At 39.7% G+C, this 25,513-nt stretch overlaps 1 protein-coding gene across 4 annotated transcripts; it reads left to right on the top strand.

Moving 5' to 3' along the window:
* Positions 1 to 201: 201 nt before the first annotated feature.
* pcdh10a (protocadherin 10a) lies at positions 202 to 24,182 on the top strand. Of its 4 annotated transcripts, XM_044114896.1 has the most exons (6): positions 202 to 3,303; positions 4,525 to 4,583; positions 6,084 to 6,190; positions 18,813 to 18,973; positions 19,042 to 19,196; positions 22,520 to 24,182. In XM_044114896.1, exons 1-5 carry the CDS (start codon positions 757 to 759, stop codon positions 19,159 to 19,161), a joined length of 2,994 nt encoding a protein of 997 aa, XP_043970831.1. In that variant the 5' UTR covers positions 202 to 756; the 3' UTR covers positions 19,162 to 19,196; positions 22,520 to 24,182. The 4 variants fall into 4 exon arrangements, with proteins under 4 accessions (XP_043970831.1, XP_043970832.1, XP_043970830.1 ...); XM_044114897.1 differs by lacking the exon at positions 19,042 to 19,196; XM_044114895.1 differs by having other exon boundaries at positions 18,813 to 19,196.
* Positions 24,183 to 25,513: the final 1,331 nt, after the last annotated feature.

Raw genomic sequence — 25,513 nt, 5'->3', positions numbered from 1 at the left:
ATGAGAGTGGAAGAGAGGAGAGGAAAAGAGAGGAAAGAAGAGCACAGCGGCTCTTTAACTGGTTTTGTTATGATGGCCCGGCGTGCGCTCTAGCTGGCATCGCAGAGCCCCAATCAGGTGCCATTACACCCGATGTTTGAAGAATATCATTGGCTGCTGGGGAAAGGAGCTGTGCGCAAAACCAGCCCCGCCGCTCACACTCGGCTTCCAGAAGCAGAGATGAGAGCATCATCCGCTTTGAGCGCTAAGGCGCAGTGATTAAATCCTCACAGAGAAAGTCTCATTGTTCGTGCATCTTAAAAAAAAAAAAATAAATCTAACCGCTTTATTTATTTACTTTTTTTTTTAACAATGTTTTTCAACACAAGGATTTTAAAAGTTTTTTCATGTTCTTTTTTCCTGACTTTTCAGTGAAGGGGGGAGTTCGTTCTGCGCACAAGGAATGTTGGCTCAAGCTTGAGACTGTGTGCGCTGATACCAAAAACTCATAGACCGGGTGCAGAATTGATTAAAACTAAGAAGCTCGGATCAAATGGCTGCACTTCTCAAAGCAGAAACGACTAAATGTTCCACTGACCCGAGGCAGAGGAGAGGATTTTTAGACTCGGACAGCCTTGTTGCAGCTTGTTTTGCAGTTTTTTTCCTGCCAGGGAAGATTGGAAATGCACATATCTTGTAGGAAAAAGGAATAACACTTTTTTCAGTTTTTTTTCTTTTTTTTCTGCCTTCATATTCACTTGGAGAGTGAGAGGGGAGATGATTTGGTTAATACTTCTGCTCTCCATTCTGAATGGAGCTCTATGTCAGCTGCACTACTCCGTGCCAGAAGAGCAAGAGCCTGGCACCGTAGTTGGGAATATCGCAGAAGATCTAGGTTTGGACATTACCAAACTTTCCGCTCGCCGGTTCCAGACGGTGCCAAGTTCGCGGACACCTTATCTGGAGGTGAACTTGGAGAACGGCGCTCTGGTTGTGAAGGAGAAAATAGATAGGGAAGAAATCTGCAAGCAGACCATTCCGTGCCTGCTGCACCTGGAGGTGTTTTTGGAGAATCCGCTTGAGCTGTTCCGCGTCGAGATCGAGGTGATGGATGTCAACGACAATCCGCCCAGCTTTCCGGAGCCGGACATTTTCGTGGAAATATCTGAGAGTGCCATACCTGGGACTCGTTTCCCCGTGGAGAACGCCTTCGACCCCGACGTTGGCACCAACGCGCTCAGCACGTATGCTATAACCAACAATAACTATTTTTCCCTCGACGTGCAGACGCAGAGCGACGGGACCAAATTCGCGGAGCTGGTGCTGGAGAAGCCGCTGGACAGAGAGCAGCAGGCGGTCCATCGCTATGTGCTGACGGCTGTGGACGGGGGCGTCCCGCAGCGGACCGGAACGGCTCTGTTGGTAGTTAAAGTTCTGGACTCTAATGACAACGCTCCCACGTTCGATGAGTCCGTGTACACGGTTAACCTGCGGGAAAACTCACCCGTGGGGACTCTAGTCATCCAGCTAAACGCCACGGATGTAGACGAGGGACTAAACGGAGAAATAATTTATTCCTTTAGCAGCCACAATACCCCACGGATAAAAGACTTGTTCAACATCGACGAAAGAACGGGCAGGATAGAAGTTGCGGGCGAAGTGGACTACGAAGAGAGCAACACTCACCAGATCAACGTCCAAGCGAAAGATCTGGGGGCTAACGCCGTCCCTGCGCACTGCAAAGTGCTGGTCAAACTTGTGGACGTGAATGACAACACACCGGAGATCAGCTTCAGCACCGTAACTGAGTCTGTGAGCGAGCAGCACGCCCCGGGCACCGTTATTGCCCTCTTCAGCGTTTCGGACAGAGACTCTGGTGAAAATGGTCAGATGAGCTGTGAGATCATGGGCGACGTCCCCTTCAAGTTGAAGTCGTCATTTAAAAATTACTACACCATCGTAACGGACGGCTCGCTTGACAGGGAGAACACAGACTCATACACCATCACAGTCGTGGCCACAGACAAAGGTCAGCCCTCGCTGGCCACCAGCAAATCAATTAAGGTGCACGTCTCCGACGAGAACGACAACGCGCCCCGCTTTACGCAGGCTGTGTATGATGTTTATGTGGCTGAGAACAATGTGCCTGGTGCTTTCATTCACGCAGTGACCGCCTTGGACCCTGATATAGGACAGAATTCTTTAATTACCTACTCCATATTGGAGTGTGACATCCAGGGAATGTCTGTTGACACTTATGTCTCCATAAACCAAGATACCGGCTACCTTTACGCGCTGCGCTCTTTCGATTTTGAGCAGCTGAAAGAGTTCAGCTTCATGGTCCAGGCTAAGGACTCAGGTGCTGTCGAGTTGTTCTCCAATGTCACCGTTAACGTGATCATAGTCGACCAAAATGACAACGCTCCCAGCGTCATAGCCCCTATAGGCAAAAACGGCACGGCCAAAGAACACTTGCCGCGTTCTGCGGAGCCTGGATACCTGGTGACGCGCATCGTGGCCATGGACGCAGATGATGGCGAAAACGCACGACTGTCCTACAGCATCCTGCGGGGCAATGAAATGGGAATGTTTCGCATGGACTGGAGGACCGGAGAGCTGAGAACGGCGCGCAGGATCTCCCCCAAGCGGGACCCACAGGGCTTTTACGACCTGCTGATAGAGGTGAGGGACCACGGGCAGCCTCCTCTTTCCTCTTCCGCAAGTGTGAGCGTAATACTAGTGGACAGCGTGGTGGAGGGCCGCAGTGGGGACCGCGGCTCGGCCTCCAAGGCTAAAGAGACTTCTCTTGATCTCACCCTGATTCTCATCATCGCCCTGGGCTCCGTGTCCTTTATATTCCTTCTGGCCATGATAGTGCTGGCCGTGCGCTGTCAAAAGGACAAGAAGCTCAATCTGTACACGTGCCTCCTAGCCGGCGACTGCTGCCTGTGCTGTGGCTCCTGCTGCAGCAGGCAGAGCCGCGGTAGGAAGCAAAAGAAGTTGAGTAAATCCGACATCATGCTGGTTCAGAGCACCAACGTGACCACAGGAGTTGGGCCCGTCGGGCAGGTGCCAGTGGAGGAGTCTGGGGTGGGGAGCGTGGGAGGCGGGTTTGGCTCTCACCACCACCAAAACCAGAACTCCTATTGCTACCAGGTGTGCCTGACACCGGAGTCTGCCAAGACGGATCTGATGTTCCTTAAGCCGTGCAGCCCCTCCCGCAGCAACGACGCTGATCACACCAACCCCTGCGGGGCAATAGTGACCGGCTACAGTGATCAGCAACCGGACATAATATCTAACGGCAGCATTCTATCCAGTGAGGTAAGAGAGCAGACACTGTGACCTCAGAATCAACCTAACGCCCATGCGTAAAATGTATTAAATTGTGGAAAACAGCATTTTTCACGGGTTAACCTTCCCAACTGCGTTTGCTTTCGGTTAAAGTGCCAGATCACGCAAAGTAAAAGTCTTTGAAAAAAGGTTCTGTAATTGACTTGGCTACTGTGCTCAGTGGCCTTTAATCATTGTTATGCCTAATAATTAAACACCTGACATGTCAGTTGTTAAATTTCAAGTGGTATTTTATAATCCAATAGACTTGTGTAGTATCAGGTTTTATATGCAGCACTAAAAAGACTAGAATTTTAACTTATGACAACAACACATATAGGATAGGCTGTTTTATTTTTTTATGACCATTTTCTTTCTTGACAATATTAAAGTGTAGACATGGTTTTTCATTTCTTATCCTAATTACAAGCAACGAACGCATGCTAAGTTATTTATTTTGTGCAGCATTACAACAACTAGGCATAATAATGCAACAGGAAGGTATTGCTGGGGAATCCAGTCTGATGCAGACCAACAAGCTCAGGTTGGGCCAGGGGCGTATCCAGAAAGGGCAGGCCAGACGGGGACCACAAATAATCCGGTGGGCATATTGAAAATCAGAACCCATAAGAGTGTCAGTTTTGCTTTGGTATTTTGCTATGCGACTACTATCATACTTTTCGGGTGATTTGTTATGCGAATTCAGACACTTATAAGCTTGAAATTTCTTATTTAACATTAATGTCTAAAAGTTGTAATGCATAGCAGGCTTTATGACCCCTAAGAGTGGCACCACTTGTGTATTTTGCTCATGGATCTGAAGAGAGTTGATGGCTTTTTTTGTTGATTGCTTGGCTTGCGTTAAGCCAGACCAGCCAGTCACATCCCTAGTCCTCTGTGTGTTAAGTATTCCGCGCACGACACAGCACGGCAGCACCATGAACAAAGGTTGTTCAGTTTCAGCATCAGGCGTCTCAATCATTTACGCCTCCCTAATCTACTCCCCCCACCACAACCCTTGCTCTCATCTCCTCTTGCCGACTCTCACCAAGTGAATGCACACATAATCAGTAACCCACGTCGCTCCCCCAGATCTTCTCCTGACTTAGTTTCACATTCTATCTTTATAGTCTTAATCTATGATTATGCATTTGAATCATCTGCCTGTTTGCATCAGTTGTGATCACATCTGTGTTTCTGTTGGCTTTCCAGACAAAACATCAACGAGCAGAACTCAGCTATCTGGTGGACAGACCCAGGCGTGTCAACAGGTAGTGGAAAACACACGATGTGATGCATGCATACACATTCATCCCATTTCCTCTTGGCCTAATCACCACCACAATGTCTTGTGATCCACCCTCACAAGACATTCAACAGGCTGTCATTGATCCACAATCTCTTCATGACACTGAAGTCAGTATCCAATTTGAAACTTCCAAATGCAGCACCTGGCTTAAGGGCTATTTCGCTACATTTTATTGAGTCTATTCTAGTTTTTAAAAAAAATTATTAAAAAACTACCCATGTTAGAACTGAACATTATTATAATAAGTTCTCTGCACATTCTATTTGTCTTTGTTTCAGTATTTAAATAATTCATAGCAACTTTGAGAGGATTTCTTGTTTCAGAGCATCTTACATCACTCAGCTTAAAAACTACACTACCTAGAGCAGTCAAAGTTCATTATTTTACATAAAGGACAGCTTTCTGTGAACCTTTTTTTTTTACTTTCTAAACAAAAAAGAGGTATTTTATCTCTTTTTTCTGCCTGGATATCATTTTACGTGGAGTCCATCTTATAAACTCCACCACCCAAAAATAATTATTTTCCAACCTTTCATGATTTTTGAAACCTTCCTTAAGGTTGTGAGAACAATAAAGTATAATTTTAAATCTTTGTCAAGATCATTTTTATAATGTAGTGATATTTAATAAGCCACAAATGGGATGCTAACTTGTTTGGCATAGTCTCTTCCTAAATCTATAAAATGAACCAGAGCCAGCCTAAAGCATAAGTAAACAAAGAAGCTGCTTAGGGCCTCTTAAGCCTTCAGGGGACACCCAGGAGTACCAGAGCACACACGCACACATGCATGCGCTATATATATAATTTATAAATCTGCAGTCTTTAAAAAAAAAAAAAAAAATGTTGTTGAAAAGATTAATATCTTCAAAGTGGCATAACTGTTTTTATGCTCCACCTTTTTATGTGGAACAGTAATCCAACAGGTAAAAAAAAAAAATAGAAGCTGCTATAACAGTAGCTATGTGAGATGCATAATATCCAAGATTTGAACATGGACTACATATCTATATATAAAAAGAATGTTGTTTGGATTTGGTTACTGAGGATACTTGGACAGGTCCCAAATCAAGTTCTGCTTAGGCCCCGTACAGCCTCAGACCAGCTCTAACACGAGCACTACACCCATCAGTATCCACATCGTTAATTGCGGTTTTAAGAGCCTGCACTGTTCCCAACATATCCATAACGTTCATCTTCAATTTGGCATGAGTCCCATAACTGACACAGCGGCGTCTATTAAAGCTCTAATGCTGGATTTCATTACTTGCCATGTGTAACATCCAATTTAGGCTCTTGATGGCTACCGTGACCGCATTAACGTGGTCTTGACTTCTGATTCTTCCTCTCTGTCTCTTTGCCCTCTCATTTAATCCTCCTCCACACTCTGTGTCTTTTGCCTCACAACCATATTCATTCTTCCTCTGTCTGTGCTCCCCCTTCCCTCTCTGGACCTCTTTGTAGTTCTGCATTTCAAGAGGCAGACATTGTCAGTTCTAAAGACAGTGGTCACGGCGACAGTGAACAGGGCGACAGCGACCACGACGCAACAAACCGGGGTCATTCAGCCGGTGAGTTTATCCACATCTCATAATAATTACTCTGCCATTTCTGCCCTCACAAACACACAAACACACGAACCCATACACACCTCCCTGATCCGTTTCAGCATTGTGAGTTTGCAATTGTGAATAGGATAATGTGAAGTTGTTGGTGCGGATCGTTGATTTTTTCATTTCCTTAATTTGCAGAATGTGCGGGTAAGCCCTGAGCTCAGAGGTTACTGGCTGGTATGAACAGGCCCCAGATGTGTTGATTGTAACTCACAGCCTTGCAAAAAGACTGGCAAAAAGAGTATCAGTGGAAATCTCTTCCCTCTGGCCTTTGCTTCTTCAGCAGTGTGGTGCTGAAAGGACAGTGACTTGCAGTGAGGCTGTGTGGGGCCCACAGAGCTTTAGTTGCACAAATCAATAGGCTCAGTCAAGAGAAAATGAACCGCATGAAAGCTGAATTGATGTAATGAGAAGCATTTCAATCAACCCTAGAGTCAATATGTTGTACAAACGCTAAGCAACTTACCCATCCCTGTGTGCCTCCAGAGTTACCATGGCTCTTCTGGCTACTTCTCTGATTAATGCTTTTGGTGGACCCCCATGTCGTTGTAGGCTTGCAATCGTATCCACTTGCCTTTTTTTTTGCATCCTCTAAAACCTGCTCTGCAAGATATTCAGAGCCTGGAGTATTGCTTTATAATTAATAAAGTGATCTCAGAGGAGACCCTATTGCAATAGATTTTACTAAGGGTTGCTGCCGTAAGAAAGACTGATAGCAAAAGCAAATTATTTTTTTTCACGATAATTTTAAAATATGTACCGTTTTTCTTACGTGTGTTTTATTTGACCTCAGAGACCTTTAGTCTAGATTCATCTTTTCAGGCACACTTATTTATTTTACACCCTTTTCTTTTTTGATATACTAGATTTTTGTATGTTCAGCATGAGTTTAATAAAGACAAAATGTCAGAATTAGCTTACATATCCCCATCTATGTTCATTTGCAGACCCTCATTCCTTATCTGCCCTTACAGCAAGATAGATTTATTTCCAAATAAGGTTAGCGGATCTTATCTTAAGCCTCTCTTCATTCTCTCTAAAACTCTATTTAGTTAGTACCTGTTTATTGATCATGCTAGAGTCAGACAAAAAAGTGGAGCAATACAAAATCTAATTTCATATTGAACTGCCCTTTCTTTGTAAGGGAATGCTCTACGTGACGCATGTAAGACCCCTGTCTAGACCACAGCTTGCCAAATATCGTAGTGGTGCAGGGAATACAAATAGAGAGGAGATCCGATAGGCGTTGTTGGGTAGTGAATGGGTCTCTCATTAGGCTCTGCAGTGTTTGACATTATTAATGAACTGAGCCTAAATAAAGAGTGGGTATGCAGCACCGGTGTCACTCCCTGCCCTCGCTCATAAAACAGGTTGGGAAGGTCAAACTATGCGCAACTGAAATGGAGTATTGGAAGAAATCCAAGTCTCCCTTCTATTTTTGTAGAAGCTCATGGCTTAGTGAAGTAGATGTAAGGGCTGATGTTTAAACATATATATTTTTTGTGTGTTTAAAGATATTATATGTGATAAACCGTTTCTGCATAGGCTAAAGGACTAAGAGAAAGTGAGGGGATAACAGGTAGAATATCTAATATACATTTTAACATGTCCTTCTAGCACATAGTCTCCAACTTTAGGAAGAACTCAGCCTGGACATGATTTTTCAAGACATGCCTGAGACTGTAGTATAACACTTATTTTAGGTGGAAAATTGTCTTGAATTCCAATTTGCTAGCTTTTGGAGCACAGTGACAGGCATTATACTTCTGAACCAACGACATGTTCCTTCAGCCTTTTTTCTTTCTCTTTTGGCCCAGTGCTTTGCTCATTTGGCACAAGCTGGGGAGTATACACAGTTGGTGCTTCGACTGTGTATTTCATACAAGGGAAACCAACATTTGTTCCTCATGTTGGATTTAGAAGAGAACAGCTTACCACTCGACGGGAGGTAATACCATACGACTGGTATTTTGGAAAGACGGACACTTGAGTTTCACACACTTCTGTAAACAAAACCAGGCACTGAATGTTTGTCTGTGTGGATGTAAAGGTATACCACCGTCTGATTTAAGGTGTAGGTGTGTGCCTGATACGTAAATGTAACCTGAGTGTTTGTGTGCTTGTATGTGTTATGTCTAAAGAAGGAAAGTCTATGTGATAATGTCTGTATTGCAACAGCACTCTCCTTTGAAATGGTGCTCCGAAAGGGCCTGAATGTATTAAGTGTAAGAGGAGAGAGTGGAAGGTGCTGCTTGGATCTGTGCCTAGTGTAGACAGTATTTCCATAACACAGACACTTCTCAGTTGTCTCAGAGTAATTTATTAACAGAAAGCAATGGGAATGTTGATTTTCTCAGAGGGTTTATAGGATATAGTACTTTGCTGTGTAAAACTATACATGTCTTCTAAACTTTTCCATAATTATTCTAGTTATAATTGCAAATGTCATTGTATTTTGACTTGCATCTGTCCCATGAACCAATACTTTATAGTAGCACATGTCACTGTAATAACAGCTTCAAGTCTGTTGGTGTATGTCTCGACCAGTTTATAAAATAAAAGACAAAATATTTCAATTTTAATAAATACATTTTGAATTATAATGAGGAGTAATTTCTTAACTTAATAGAAAGTGGCGTGTCTTGACTTTCATCCAACCAATAAAGATTGAGATGCAGTTATATTTAAAATGTCATATTGGTTTTAAACCAGGAGTTTTACACTTTTGTAAATCATGCAACATAATTGCATATAAAATAGGCTCCTATATTTTCCAAGCAGTTAAAAAGGCCACTTCTATATTATATTAGTTCTATATTCAGAGGTGTTCAACCTCTATCTGTGTCACTCTTTACAGCCAGTGCATTTGGGATTTTTACCTCTGATTGACTTAGAGTATTTCTTGACCTCTTTCCCCCAGTCTAAGCGAAAAGCAATGTAAAAACAGAAACAAAATTTTAGAATTTCAAAAGTGTGTTCAGCTCTTTCGTTATGTTTCTCTTACTTTGTTGATATGCCTAATTCCATCTTTGATATTCTCTGGCTTTAGATTTTAAATGTTGGTCCTCTGTGGTAACAGTCGTCTAATCAAGTTTATTTTTAAAAGCAGAGTTCACCATAGTTATAGTTGTCTTATCCTCCACTGTTGAATGACTTAACCCCTGTTAATAAATGGCTTCCCACTACCAGCAAAACACAAAGAAAGGGCTGGACTACGTAAATGGAAAATCATTATGGGCTGCATTCAATTGCACTAGTGAAGATGACATATGGATTTAAATTCCACAATGCAATTAGAATTGTACTGTAATCTAATCTCAAAAAAACAAATATTTAAATTAATTCCCAGCCATAATAAAAAAAACCACTAAAATACATTGTATGTAATGTTTCAAAATGTACAAAAGGCATATTAAGACTTTTACAAGACACTTTACTTTGTCCTGACTGTGTTCTTAAGGTAACCAAAATGCAAAAGCCAGCATAAAAGAAATAAACTAAATTAATAAATAAGTAAGTAAGTAAAACTTATGCCATAAATAAATTAAGGAATTTTTGAAATGACTTTTTGAGAAGGCACACTGTATATATGTACACATGCATAAGCTCAAATGTATTCCATATGAATATATGCATGCTCTCATTCTTGGTGTGGAGGTGCATGTGCTTGTCTGACACACACATATTCTCTTCCTGGTTTTCTGTCAGGGTCTCATCCTTCATTCTGTCTCCCTCACACGTTGGCTCTCTGTAACACTCCACTGATCAGTAATTCATTTCCAGATCCTTTGCATAGCAATTATCAAAGGAGGGTTACAGGCAAGGTTTCCACATGGGAACATGCCACACATTCTCCCTTTTTGGTGCACCTTCGGAATATTTCAAATCAAGGGGGAAACCATTTCCAGTTGGCATATCATCAACTACACCTGTCGTAGCTTCCCGCTCGGCCGCTCGTCTGACACTTTAGAAAATAAGTCTCCTGATGTCGTTTTAAATCAAAGGGACACTGCCTGTGAGGCTGGTATACCTTGAAAATGTGAGCAAATGGCTTTTCTGAAAGCTGGTGTCTGGAGCAAGGCACCGCTGCATCAGGAACCAAAGCAGTATTGATTGAGCGCCACACCTTTTACTTCTCCACCCTGCTTTTTCCAAAATTAGGCACCGTTTTCTCTCATCTTGTGTCTAGAAAAAGATAGCAAAGTGAGCAGGCAAAACAGAAATATCGGTGGCAGATAAAACCGGATGAAGAATTAAGGTGAGAGAGGAAAAAAAAAAATAGACACCTCGAAATGTTCAATCAGCTGTGGAAGGCTGTGAGACGGGAAGGAGACTGGAAACGATCAGTATCATGACGTTTGTTTTGGTGCAAACAACAGCCATGACAAATGGTACAATTAAATCACTGTGGTAACGGTGTATTAGACGGCTGATTATGAATTAGTGGTGTGTACTGAGTTGCAGTTCCCCGTGTCACTACGCTGTCAGAGGAATTTAGCTAACAGGGCTTTGATACACCCCTTTCTTCCAGTTCTAAAATATAAAGAGACGTTAAAGACAGAAAGTAGGCAAAGGTATAAAGATTTAAGTTAAAGATGTGTGACTGATTAAAAAATGTAATTTGTACCATTTAGAAAGTTGAAAAGCTCTAATTATTAAGAAGAAATCAAGAGAGTTGTGAGATGATGAAGGCATCCAGCATGTCTTATGACAGGAATATTTCCAAACAATAAAATCTTTATTAATGATGGAAATAATGGGTATATGTACCCTGTATGCTTGACAAGTTGAAGCAATGTGCCTTTAAGAAACTATGCAGAGACCCTTAGTTTTCAGTTTTAAAGGGGGGAGAGGGTAGTATGTAAGATACATTTTTTTGTGCTTTATATTGTGTTATTATCTTGTTCCCTCATCAAAATCATATGAGTGATGCCTTGATTCTTCCATACATGTTTGAGAAATTCCCGAATCTCCCTTCGCAGCCATTTGTGTGTGCATAAACACTTGGTCTCACGCTTGCTCTGTGTATATTGGGATTGGTGCTGTGGAATTCCTAGTCATAAATGGGTGTTATTTTTCTGTGAAAATATTATTTTATTTTAAATTTAAGAGTTGATTAACCACCTACAAATGAAATGTCAGTGCCCTTTGGTTGGCCAAAGTGGTCAGACTTTGTAAATATTAGCCAAATTAATCAGAAAGTAAATCCCTTACCATCAGTTAAACCACCTTGCATGCTAAAATCAGCAAAGGAGCTGATGCTAAATCATAGTGAGGGATGAGATTCAGACTTACTGATTGACTGCCATGTGATCTGGACTAGTATTTTCCCAATACTCAGATAATGCAATACTGTGACTGCATTCATAGGACCACTGATATGTGGGTGTGCACTTGTCAGACTTTGCTGGACAATAAATTGTCCCAGAAATTACTGCGATAAATTATAATATTGTCGTTTTGAGACCCTTTTAACTAATATAACAATAATGGCATAGTAATGCAAGTACACCCTCTCAGAGATCAATAAATTAATTTGTAAAAAAACTTTTAACTCTGGAATTGGAAGACATTTTAAATATACAAAATAAATAAGCAAACCAAAAACAAATAAAATGGATGGATGAAGTCTCTGTAAACAACCTTATCCTTTGAAATAAGTTATTCATTAGGCTCAGACAGTGAAAATACTGCCAGTTAGGACTTTTGTGAAAAAAGTGTTAACTTACAACTATGTATTGGGTGTCAAATGTTTGCAGCATCTATCAAAATGCTGGCTTTTCAGTTAGATTAAAGAGCAGCATCTCTTTAGCAATTAACCAAACATCATGTGTGCATCATTTTGCTATGGCCATTTTGAATGTTGTTTATTGACTAAACATCCTGAATATGGTAGACTGTCAGGAAGACAGAAATAACCCGCTGGTTGTAGTTTGTTCTTTTAAGCTATGTGCGAATGTGTGTGTCCTGTGTGTATGTGTATCCATGTGTATATATTGAAACATCTCGATGAGGGTAAGGATGATAAAAGGCTTCCTAAGTACACACACATAGTGACAATTAAGGTTGTTAAAATCATCATAGAATTTAATTTGTCACTTTTGAGTTTACAGGATTTATGACCTTGTGTTTGCTGTTATTTGTGTTATGGAGCCTTTTAGGAAACAGGAAACAAGCGTTGGAGTGACTTTTCTTGTGAAGTGCATCCAGAAGAAATTTGATGTGATTTGCAAAATATAAATTAACTAAATTGAACTTAATTGTATTAAACAAAGAAAATCCTATATCACTGCACACCAGCTTGCTGCATTTATTGAGGAGTGCTATAAAGAACACGAAGCATGTATCAATAATCAATGGGCATCCTGAGCGTTTTGCTCTAACGGTATAAAAGAGGAAATATTAATCAAACTGACACTTGTACGGAAGCTGCTCTCCTTACTCTCCCTTGGCTCAGATACTGGGATGCAGACAGTGAAAATTATAGCTGGGAACCATTTATCTGGCTGTCATTAGTAGATATAGTGGAGGCCATCTTGGTGTGTTTTGGACCAAGGAGGTTTCAGGTTTACTCATCACAGTTTTGCTGGCCAGACTTCACCAGGAAGTTGTGCTTTTGTTGTTGTCCAAATGGTCATGTCTTGCGTCAGAATCCTTTCGGAAGCTGTGAAAAACAAGATGAAAAGCAGAGGTAGGGACAAAAGACAAACTCTAACATGGGGGTAATTTAGGTGGGGATGAGGGAAAAACATTAAAAGGGTGAAAAAGGAAATGAGTATTGAAAATTAAATATGCCTGAAAATGAGACAGAGAATGTAAGAAAAGACGCAGATGGACTGATACAGTTGGAGGAAGAAACAAACACAAACTGGGTGCTTGTAAAAAAAAAATATATATATATATATATATGCACAATATACTCACAAAGTGAATATCAAGATGGAGTTTATTTTTTTCCCCTGAAATTTGTTTTCCCCTCATTTCCTCGCTCTAAGTCGTTGGAGGTATGATCAGACGATGCAATTAGTCAAATGGCACCGACATGGGATTTTAGAAACATGCAGGGATGTAATGTAGAAAATAAGCAAGTGGGGGGAAAAAAAACGAATTGCTGAATGCTTATTAACACACAGATTGTGTTTATATTGTGTGGTTTCGTTTGCGCCTTCTCTTCGAAGGGGGTGTGCAGAGGTGTGTGTGCGCGCGTGCGTGTGTGTGTAAAAAGGGAACAAGCATGTGCTCTTCCTGCCTGTTGAGGTCACGATGAGAAGAGACTGCTGGCAGGGCCTGTCATTGCTAGTCACTGTTTTGGTTGTTGTTTTTCTTCCTGCCCGAGGAGGAAAAGGTGCATCATGGGGATCAACAGCCACTCGGTTTCATGTGAGCACAGTCTGTCTATCTGTTTACTCATGTATATTTACACATCCTCACGTTTAGGAAGTACTTTTCATGCAAGTGGGAGTTGGCTGCCAAACCTAGGTGTTAATAATATTTATTTTTAAGTTTCTCTGAGTAGATTGGGAGCTTTGATGTGACATTTTTTAAGTTTGATAAAGAGTTGGCACTGATAGCTGCGGAATAAATTTGCAAATAAATGTGACTGTAAAATATACTCATTCAGATGTGGCTTGTGCACGGAGCCCTGGGCAAGCCCTTCCTTCTGCCGTCACACACACAGCGCTGCCTCCCGGAAAAAAAAAATAGAAAGAATAAATGAAATAAAAAAAAATAAAATTAGTTATAAGTATTAGCAAGAACTAAATGATTATCCCTTTTTTTAAAAATGTTTCCACAAAACAAAATCTCTAATTTAGAGAATATTTGTTCAGTGGAGAATTTTCTAGTTTAGGTTTATCAAGTCTAAACACAGAGTCAAATGGAGTGTAGACTCCCAAAATGATGCCATTTATGCTTATAGTTTAGTCCTGTATCGTAAGCTGGGATTGGGAACTATTGTATCTTTCTTTATAGCAATGAAAAAAAGCAGTAAAGGTTTTAGCAACAGCTTTGTGATGTCCAGGTGCAAGTGTTCCTTCCTTCTCCACAGTTGCATGGGCCTTTGTTAGTTTTGCACCTGTGCTTTAGTCCTTCTGCTGATTTGTTTCCAAATTTAGAAGAACACACACATTGCAGGTTCCAGAAAACCTTGGCAGCACAATAGCAAAGAGATGACAGGAGGACCCGAGGTCAATGTCCTCTATGTCAGGAGAGTGCATGTATTTGTGGGAAGTCTATGAAAAAGGCTAAAGGCCAACAGCTTGATGGGCATTACAGAAATGCAATGATTTATATGCATCCAACCTTTAAAGATGCTATAAATATACATCAGCATAAAAGGTGAATCAGAGTGTATGTTGAAGGAAATGGCTCTCAAAAACATAGCTGGCATTTACAAAAGCTGCCCAGAACAGAATTAACTGTGCTGATCCCCTTGGAGTTGTGGAGATATCTTTATATATATTCTCCGCGTTTTCAGCCACCCTTCTTGCTTCTACTGAGTGGCATTTCTTGTGTGCTAGGTTGGGATGAAAACTAACGCAACCCTTGGCAGCCAAAGTCCTGATTTGTGCTCATTGTGTGGGGCTCTCGGATGGGAGAAGGGTATACAAACTGAATATGTATGAGATGTCTTAAAAAAAAAGTGAACAATAAAATGCAACATGTTTGGTAGAAAAGAGAAAAAAGCAACTGCCAACTATGAATGAGAGATTTTGAACATCTCCTCTTTTTTATGCATGTTTACTCAAGTAAATAAAAGAGTATTGTAGATCCAGGTAGCAGGTTGAAAGAGCTCCCCCTGAATCTTGCGATGAAATAAGGAAGATATGTCTTTACATCTACAAGCCCCTAAGTTTTTTTTTTTTTTTTTCTCATTTTCTTAACCATTTTAAAACTGTTACAGACAAAAGTCCACTATTTACAATGGATTCCAAAAGTATTCACACCCTTTGAACCATTTTTGTGTTTTGTCATGTTACTTTATTTTTATTAGATTGAATGTAGAACTGCAAAACACAGTATTGCATGATTATAAAGAACAAGAAAAAACATTTTCACAAAGCCATGACATGGTTTAGATCAGTGGTGCTCAACTTCAGTCATCATTGACCGAAGTTGGCTGGTGTCCTACAAGTTTGAGTTATGTGCAGGATAAAGCGCAGCTCTCTCACATTTGAAACTTCTCAACATGTCATCTGTGCCTGCATTCATATGCCTGAATGAACCATTTAGTTCATTTAGGCATATTGAATCAGGATATGGGGTACAATGGGAAGCATTTATGTTCATGTAACTTACAAGAAGAGGCTGAGAGGAAACAGTCTGTGTCTAGCAGCATTCCCATAGTCTCCGACTCAAAGCACAATAACAGTTTTCAAACATCTGAGATCCTGTGGCAAGTCTTGACAATTGTTTACAAACACAAAGCAATCTGATTGAGCTTGATACCTGGAAAGACTTTCAGTTGTATTCGCAGCAATTAAGTGTTGACATGGGTTGGTGGACTGAATTCCACTTCAGGTCCATCATTTGATTATTTGTCAGAAAAATGAGAACCGTGTATTCTTTTCTTTCTGCCTGCTTTGTGTTTGCCTATCCTACAAAATTCCAAAGAAATACTCTGAAGTTTGTGGTTATAATGTGAAAAAGATGGAAGGTCCAAGGAGAATTAGTCATTTCATTCTGGGCACTGTGAAAAAGTTTTTTTCAAAAAGAAAACCTGAATATATGTGGAAAATATGTGCACAAGACAGGGTAGAACTACTCTAACGTGCACATGTTGTGAGATATTTTGAACATTCTTTCATTCAAATCAACATTTTTCATTGCTCTACCCGCCTCTTTAACCCCTCTTTGGTCTCCATCTGTTTTGATCTGACCATCACTCTACCCATCTGTGACTGCGCAGGTCTCCCTTCTCCTTCCTGATGGTTCCTGCTGTGTTTTCGCGTTTTTCCCGCCTGTCGTTGCTGTCTGTGAAATCGATGGCACCCTGAGCCTGTTTGGCCCTCGCTGCCTGTGAGCCGTGTGTCTTCACTGGCTCTATGTCCACTGTGCAGTATTATTGCCTTTCTTGCACTCCGTGGGGGCCTCAATTAGTTGCTACATTAGATTCACACCATGCACACAAACACAGAAAACAGAATCAGTCACAGTGGCAGTTCTTTGACAATGTAATGGAAGATAAAAGTGTTGGGGAATTGCTGAGAGAGTTTTAAAATTAGAATGATCTAATGGATGTCACCAAGAGTTAAATCAAAGTTAATATGTTCATTGGTTTTGATTTGTAAAGATATTCCTTTTAGAACTTTTTTTAAATTTATTTTCAGTCTACTTCTGTCTTTAACATTCAAGTCTGTGCTTGGATTAAAAAAAGGTGAAACTACTTTTGATTACTGAATTTGTGAATTGGTCTATAAGTGAGATAAATATGTTTTTACCCTTTATTGATCAATATCTGCAGATATATGTACATTAAATATAATCTTAGGAGCACAATATGCAGTCCAGAAAGTTTCCAAAGAGTTTGCGGTAAAAGTTGAATGAGTGTATTGTTTTGAGCGCATGATGGGCAACTCCACACTCTCTTAGCTTGAAGCTTGTTAAGTCACCATCAGACGGAAGGGGCATGCCTGAAATACATAGACAAGCAGAGCAGTAGCATCCAATCTGACATAAGAAGCAAAAGTAAAAAATAATTCATTGTGCACAATCAGCCTTAAGGCAGCCTTATAAATTGCCCGTGTTTCTTTCACTGTAAGTTTTAATCTGCTTTCTTAATGGGCAATTTTTTTAGAATGGAGAGTCCAGAGTTCTTGTCTTTATCAACACCAACTTATTCAGTTATAATTAGTTATCAGTCAAGTATTTAAAAAAAAAAAAATACTTATAATCATGGCTTGCCAATGATTGCTGGAGAGAGGTACCATGTCCCATGTAGGGAAAAAGAGATATAAAGAATGGATGGATGGATGATTATTTCTCAATTAGGGTTGCAAATTGCAATTGGGCTGTATGGATTGCAAAGCTATAGTCATTGCAGCAGTATTAATTTTGCAGCAGACTGTTTGGAATGCAATGAAATGGCTAATATACTTCAAATGATTTAAGTTCACACTATGCCTGCCAATATAGTATCCAGCCTATTGGGTAGAATCCCAATGCAGTAGATTCTCACAACCCCCAAATGTTACAATGCCCATGATGTTAGAGGTCGCAGAGAGTGCTTGGAGTACATGAGAAAAAGTTTGAGTGAGAAAAATCTGTATTTATCACGACTGAATGGATGGTCTCAGTATTTATCTCAGTATTTATCAGTATCATTATCAAATGGATTTTCTGATATTGTGTTGCATTGTCATAGCACTACAAGAAATGAAAAGTTTGATTTATGCCCTTCCACGTTTAAGGAGCCTGAAACTTTCACCGCTGAATCAGATTCAGTAAGATGATCACGCCAAAGTGGAATTGTCTCCATTTGTATCTAACTGTTGATTGTCAGTATATTCTGACTTAAGCTGAGGTCTGCTTTAATTCTCCATTTCCATCACCCAATATGGGAATCAGTATTGATGATTCCCTCATCAGCATTGTTGTGAGAAGCTGCATACTTGTATGTTAGAGTCTCAACTAGCAAACAACGAAAATCACATTTTCTACCCACCTAATTTCTAGTGGTTTTGTGATAACAGTTCCAGCAAGACAGCAAAAGGTGCAGAAAAACTGTTTGTTTAGGTAGCTATTTCTTAATTCTGATTTATTGTTTAACCATTACTTGTTTAAGTTTTAGTATTTAAATCTTTACAGACCAATTTCATGATCTGTAAACATCATGTCCAGCCATGTAGCAGACAGACGTCTGGCCATTTATGTCGGTTATTCTCTGGTTTTCAATTTGCCACTTCTCTTAATATTCTTTAACAATATTCTTCCCCATTCATGACTCAGTGCTCCATTATATAATTTCAGATATTAATTTGATCATCTTTCTGCTGTTCTAATTTTTTGGCTGTAGCTTTTGTGTTTATTACAGTCAGTTGTTTTCTCTAAAGATGATTGACAGAGTGGAATTAAACAACTGAGTATTTTGTTCACTTTTGTGTCACATTTTCTTTTAGTGATTGTCATTTTTTTAGGATTATGAAATAAGAATTCATGTTTTGTCTCTTGGTGTTTCACAATCAAATGAGAGTCAGAGGATGTCAGATGAGAGGAGTGGTGAGGGTGGTGAAGTGCTTTCGTTACCTCACATCACTTTGATTGCTTATTTCTTTCTAAATGAAATGAAAGCAAACAATTCTCTTCATCAGTTCTGGTTTTGTCCTTTGACAAGTAAATACTGCTGCACATTTTGACACTGGTGAAGGATTGCTGACTTGTACTGAACCTCACAGTGTCTTCTTATCATCTCACTTTCAGTTTGGCTTTTATCTACTACCAAATATCTGCCCTCTTTAGTTTGTCACGCTGTCTTATTCTTCCTTCTTTTTGTTATCTTCTAAACCTCAATGCCAATTTATAAACTTCAATCTTTATATGTTTTGCTTCCACTTAGACTGACCTGTTTGAATGTTCTCTGCAGGTGCTGACCTGTTCTCCAACTGCACAGAGGAGTGCAAGGCCCTGGGTCACTCTGACCGCTGCTGGATGCCGTCCTTTGTGCCATCAGATGGGCGCCAAGGACCGGACTACCGCAGCAATCTGCACGTCCCTGGCATGGACGCCACGCTACCCGACACTGAGGTACCCTGCTCCGTCAACCTATCCAACCAACTCACAATGACCTCCTCCACCGCCTCGTCCAACGATAGGTCATTCTCCACCTTTGGCAAGGACGGCCAAAGATCACAGTCACACCACAGCCTTCAAAATCACCTCCATCAGCAACAGCAGCAGTACAGCTCCAGCACGCTGGAGAGGAAAGAGTATGATAGGGGGACCCTACCGTACAAACCAACCTTTCTCTGTGAGTATCAGTATGAAACCTCACTGGGACCCTACGATTTTGGTTTGGTCCAGTATAGAAACTAAAGGAGGGGACATTGAATATACCTCTTGATTCTGATTTGGACTTTATATGCTGGTTATCAACTTTTATTTCTTCTGCTTTTGAAGGTGTTCAAGAATATGGCTTCATATTTTCTTGTATTTTGTCTAAGTAGTTTTTTTGTAATATGATTTTTTTTCGAGTGCAAAATGTATTAATTGCATACCCCCTTTCTCCAAAACCTACATAAAATCCTTAACCTAACCTAACCCCTCCATAACCCCTAAATACTCCCTGTAATGACAGGACTTATTTTGAAATAAACTAAAATGAAATTTGACTCATGCCATTCTGCTGTGGCCACTTTTTTGTTCTTTTCTCCAAATTACCCCTCCCTTTAAAATCCTTCCTATCTGATGCTCATATTAGTAAAGGTCAGCAACACTTGCATGAATCATGTGTAAAGCACACACTGACATACAAGATCATCTGAGTAAGTTAGAACATCATTAAAAAGGCAATTTATTTCAGTAATTCAATTCAAAGACTGAAACTCTTGATATATTGATATAATATACAGAGTAATATATTTCAAGTATTTATGTTAATTTTAATGATTATGGTTTATAGATAATAAAAATCCTAAAGTTAGTTTCTTAGGAAGTTAAGATATACTGCACATGTCCTGCACAGTATATGTAATATATGATTATAGTTCCTTTTACATGAAATGTTGCATCCTTAAAGCCTGATATAGAGGCAATCGGGATGTGGCTTTGCTGTGGCTTTGCTGTGATATTAGGGAAACCCAGGTTGCTTTAATCGGATCTTGTATCTCTCATGTTTCTTTTTACAGTACTTCATAGATTCTGAATGGTTTGTTTGCTGGTCAGTCATGCAGTGTTACCATTGTCATTAAAGCATTTATTTGTACTCTTGGCAGTGTAGACAAGTGTCTAGTCCAGGTACAAATTGAAACCAGTCTCTCCATAAAACGTGTTAGCAGATGAAAACGTGAAGTGCTGGACATCGTTTTGGTTGATGTTCGCACTGATCTCTAACCAGTTAAAACATAGCGAACCAACGCCAACAGATGACACCGATAACCAAATCCTCACTCACTGGATTCTGGGTCTTATTACTCTTTCTCTTGTTTCTGGAACCTTTTCTAAATGTAAAAAAATAAAAAGTATATTTTCACCTAAAAAAAACAAAAAACTGTTTTTACCACTGTTAATTTGTAGCAAGGCCCTGTGGTCAGTGTTTTTCTGTTTGGAGCTTGCGTGTTCTCTCTTTTTGTTGGTAGGTTCTCTCCATGTGTTCAGGCTTCCTCCACAGTCATGCCTGCTAGGGCACTTGGCTTTTCAAAATTTTAGACTAGTGGACTTACAACCTGTCCAGGCTATGTCCTTTCGCCCACTGGATCCAGGAGATAGGTACCAACCCTTTGACCAAGAAAGATTAAGCCAGTATGAAAAATAAATGGATGAAAAGAGAACTTTGTGCCACTGGATAACATTTCAATCCCTTATTCTCCTCTGATAAGGCGAAATCCTTCTGATGACATCTGTAGTGTAACACATAGGATGCAACAGCTGTTGCCAATATCCTGGATATAAATATGTCTGGCTAATATATATGCACATGGATCGTCCACAAATTTTTTAATTGGTTATTTTTACAATTGCTCCAAAATTTCTCTGTTACTCTTGCAACTTTTTTAGATCTCACTTTTGTCTTCCACTAACATGCTTAAATACATAACTTTTGAACCTTACCCTTCAAGTAGTGGATGTCAGTAACTGTCTGAAGGATGGTTATAAAAACTAGGCCATAACAATGTCACAGTATAGCTCTATCTTAGGTAATCTCTGTAATTAACGAGTTTCAAGTGTTGGACTGAACTACTGAAATGAAGTTTTCTGGTTTCTTGAGATGTACGTTTACTAGCATTTAAATACTAGATGCAATTTGACTGAACACAAAGAAAAGGAAAAGAAGGACAGAGGATATCTATCTTCACTTTTTCATCATAAGTTTTGAGCATGAGCATTCTGACTTCCCTACTGAATAGCTCAAGAGGTGAAGCGCACAGCCCACGCTTCTTCTTCTTTACAAGGAGTAAGTCTGTTTTGCTCTGAAAAGGAACCCAAGTGTCCATACTTGCTTACTTGTGGATCAATACCTGACATAGAGAGGGATGACGAGGAAGACTTCATACCACAAGTTCAAGATTTTCCATCTAGAAAAGTCACAGACGCAATTTCTTTTCAACAATTTCGGAAATAAGCAGAAAATAAAGTGGCTTTACTTTGCCAAGTAAAATTTATCGATGTGCATTGGAATAAAATTTGGATTTTCATTTCCAAATAAGCTGAATGGATTTCATAAAAGGAGAAAAAAAAATGTAGATGTAGATGGGCAGAACATTTCAAACTGCCTATTCTTTCAAAGCTCCCACATTACATGAATATTCTATTAGCTCTAAGAGTAGAAAATGGATTTGATATACACATTCAGTGGGGAAGTCATTTTCAGTCATCTCAGCACCATGTTAACCACCATCATCCATGATCCTGCATGCTGGTTGTGGGCTGTCTCTCAGGTAAATGATGAGCACAATAACCTGTTTTGTCTTCTTTTTTGTGACTTATTAGTGACAAGTGATTCCTTCACTTTCACATCAGCTTATTTGAAAAGTAATTAGCATTGAGGCTTTAGATTCTAGAGTCTTTCTCACTGAATTAAAACCGTCTGTGCAGCTGTTCATGATGTCTGCTTTGCAGTGGGAAAAATTGACTCGTTTCAGTCACGTTTACCTTATTTCACATCTTTTTAATCTAGAATTTCTTTAGTTTTTGAAGGCGATCTGAAGCAGATATTCTATTAACCATAGTCGTCTTGTTTGCATTTAAAAATAGCTGTGAACGCTACTGTGGTAATCCTTTGATCGTCAGGATTCGCTTGTAAAAGGTTTAGTAAATGTTTAATGACCCATTTATTGATAATTAATGAAGCAATTAGAGCTCTTTGTATCTGTTACACATGCATTAAGCAGCCACACGGTTTTGACAATTTATCCTGACTGATAGACGTGTTTTCACGCCATTTCCAAATTAGCTTTACAGCAGTATATTGTAAGGACCAGCGATTAGGGTGTATTAATAACTTCACGTATTCCTTTGTGGTATGTATCCTTCTAGAGACAATATTTCTAGTTGATTGTGGCACTAAAAAGCCTGCAGGGGAAAAAAAAGAAGGTTTTATTTGTCTTAACGAGTGTGTGTTCTTTTTTTTTTCAGCCCACAAAAGGATTTGCTAGCTCATTCCACGTAGACCTGTCGGAGACAGCGTGAATTTATGTACTACACCATCAACACTGATGCTAAAGACAGTGAAACAGAACAAAAACAAACGGCAACCTGGACAGCAGCAACCTTGGCAAAACTTCATTTTCTCGGGTGGCGAACTGTAACGAAACCTTGGCGGTGGCTGCTGAGGGAGGAAAAAGGAGAAATAATTACCGAGTAGCTGTAAACCTCTTGATACCCAAGGAGCAATTCAAGGCCTTATTTCTCTCAGCAGGACTGAGACCGGCATGAAACTCTTGACCACATGAAGATTATAATGGTATAAGATTACAAAGTGAAGGAATTGAAATATCAAAGTGAGTAAGGGGGACTAATTAAATTAGAGAGGTGTTATTTCCCCCTCTGCCTGGGAGGGAGTTAGCCTCTAGAAATATGTGTGTGCCTGTTTACATCGAGAGAAAATGCTTCTGTACAAACGTCAACCAATGTCACACTGAACCCTTTAGCTATTTCTACAATCACCACTAAGCCAGCTGTACAGAGACCGTTTTGGGGGGAAAAGGAGACTGACAACAAGAGACTGAGCAAGCAGATAAAGAGAGAAAAAGCGCAAAGGAGTAAGTAATGTACAGGAATAAAAAAAAAAAGCAAACAAGTGCAGTACTATAGATTCTGTATCTCCGGTTTTTTGACTTGACTGTCTTTATATACCTTCTCTTTTTTGTTTCTGTTGTTCTTTCTGTGTGGTTCAAGTGTGCAGACTCTAGAATATTCCAACTCACAGTTTTAGACTGGAACTTGTGGTCCAAAGTGGGGCTTAGTTCTCTTTCAAGCTTAGCTAGCCACTTCAGGAAGGAGATTTGGACAAATCACTGTGTTAATGTTGAATCTCATTTTTGAGTTTAGGAATAAAATACCAGAAAATGAATGTTTCACGTTTGTTCATATTTTTCAAATCCTTCTTATTGTTTCTTAAGGTCCTTCCTGAGCTGACGGCAAAGAAAGTGTAATGACCCATCACAGAGATCTGGTTCTCTTGACGCCATTGGCCTATACATAACCAATCAAACACACTCAGTGGTTTCTATCATGTGTGCAAAGTGTTTACTGTACTATTTTAAAAGCTTATAAATGAATATAAATCTATATCTATATATATATAAAACTATATATATATACAATATACTTTTTCTGAAAACTGTGTAACCATTGATTAGTTTTTACACTTCATTATGTCTCATTCTAATAATACAAAGTGCTACAAAATCAAGATGTGTATTGTTTTATTTAAAGGAGGAGTGAATATTCTAAAAACGTTACACCAACCAACAGTTAAGTTAATGTTTTTAAACGATTGTTACTTTTCACTGTTTACATATGCCAGGCCTTGTTGTGTGCTGCAAAGACATCATTTAAGTTGTTTTGACTTGTATTGTATTTTTCCAAGCCGAATATTTGGTGATGTACAGGATGGAAAAACTATCACAATCCAGCAAGATTTCAAAAGTTTTACAATCATATGAGTAAGACATATGCATAACACAGAAACAAGTTACATACATAAATGAATATGACAAATCCACGCATTGACACAAACAAACAAATACATGCACATACAGAGATAAAGTGGTAATAAATAAACTGTGTCACTGAAGTTTCCTTAAGTGTGTTGTGTTCATCTTGAAAATGTGTCATGTAATGTTTACCCAGTTTCCAGTCAAAGTTTAAAATTATGTCTGCAATTTATTGAGCCATTATATCAATTAGAACTTATATCTTATATAGACTTGCAGACGTTTGTTCTTACTTCTGTCATTTTTTTCCATGTTCTTATTTTTGCAAATAAATTGAGATGTCCTGGAAGAATGTCATGGAATTTCAAGATGTAATCACCATGGCCTTGCTCTACTTTCCACATTCCCTGACCTCAATAACTTAAAAAAAGAAAAAAAAAAAAAAGATCCCAATCCTACTCCTTCACTCCAGCGTGATCTTCAGATGGCCTGGCACATGCTTACAGAGATAAGCAGGGGAAGCAGAAGAAGAGAAGTCCTGGATCAGCTGCAAGTGAAGTGTGGGGTCATGTGGGAGACACAGCAATCCCACACTTAATGTCCTAAAAACAGAGCTGAGTTTGTCTCCATCACAAGATAGTCTTCTTTAAAGAGCAGAGAGATCCATGTGACCATTTCATATGACTGATGTATTGGTTGCCTCTGTGAATTAGGGCCCTTTGGGTTTCTGATTAAAACCTCACCCCAAAATAATTCAGAGTTCTTTCAAGAGGCTGGAAAACTTTCTTGAGGAAAGAAAAAAGAGGTCATATGCTGAACTATGTAATTGGGCATAACTGGGTTGATATAAATGGGATCAGAAGATGTCTCCGTTGTTGAAATGATATACTTATTACTTCAAAAGGACTTTTTGGTGGCAAGTTAGCATGGTTACTGAACAAACCTCAAATTGGAACAACAGGGTGATTAGGAGAGTTAATAAAGAAACTTTTAGGGTTCAATTGTCATTTGCCCTTGCTACTTAGCACTGATTTCGTAATTTGCATTATCCAAACTTGAAATGTTGTCTGAAGATATGATTCTAATGAGTTAATGTATTCATTACTTTTTAATTTGACGAGACCATCTCCAAAAGTGCAACTATCGTGTGTGGGTGGGGTGGGTTTCTTGATCTGCAGTGGTCAGTACTCTATGTATCAAAAGAGATTCATTGAAGGAACAATGGCGTACTCCCAGCACGGCTATGGATTTCTATCGAGAACAAATGCTGGCCCGTTAGGTCTGATCCAACAGATTACTTCTTGAATAGGTGAAATCTTTGAAGAAAGGTGTGAAAGGTTTTCCTGTCGAAAGGTGAGTACATAATAGCTTGCTGTGAATGGGGCGAACAGGGGTTGAGAGTCATATCAGTGTAATCATCTTGTCCGTCTCATATTCTGAAAGACCAAGTGAGCTGACCTCATTCTCTGTC

This window comes from Gambusia affinis, linkage group LG04, assembly GCF_019740435.1.
Source record: "Gambusia affinis linkage group LG04, SWU_Gaff_1.0, whole genome shotgun sequence".
Classification (NCBI taxonomy): Eukaryota; Metazoa; Chordata; class Actinopteri; order Cyprinodontiformes; family Poeciliidae; genus Gambusia; species Gambusia affinis.
The sequence above is the reverse complement of the archived record's forward strand: the minus strand, read 5'-3'. Positions and strand labels throughout refer to the sequence as shown.

Excerpts from the sequence above, each read along its gene's own strand:
- pcdh10a (XM_044114894.1), top strand. The coding sequence starts at position 757 with ATGATTTGGTTAATACTTCTGCTCTCCATTCTGAATGGAGCTCTATGT. Across the intron at positions 4,584-6,083 it reads AGACCCAGGCGTGTCAACAG|TTCTGCATTTCAAGAGGCAG; the intron begins GTAGTGGAAAAC and ends ACCTCTTTGTAG. Across the intron at positions 6,191-18,812 it reads AAACCGGGGTCATTCAGCCG|GTGCTGACCTGTTCTCCAAC; the intron begins GTGAGTTTATCC and ends TGTTCTCTGCAG.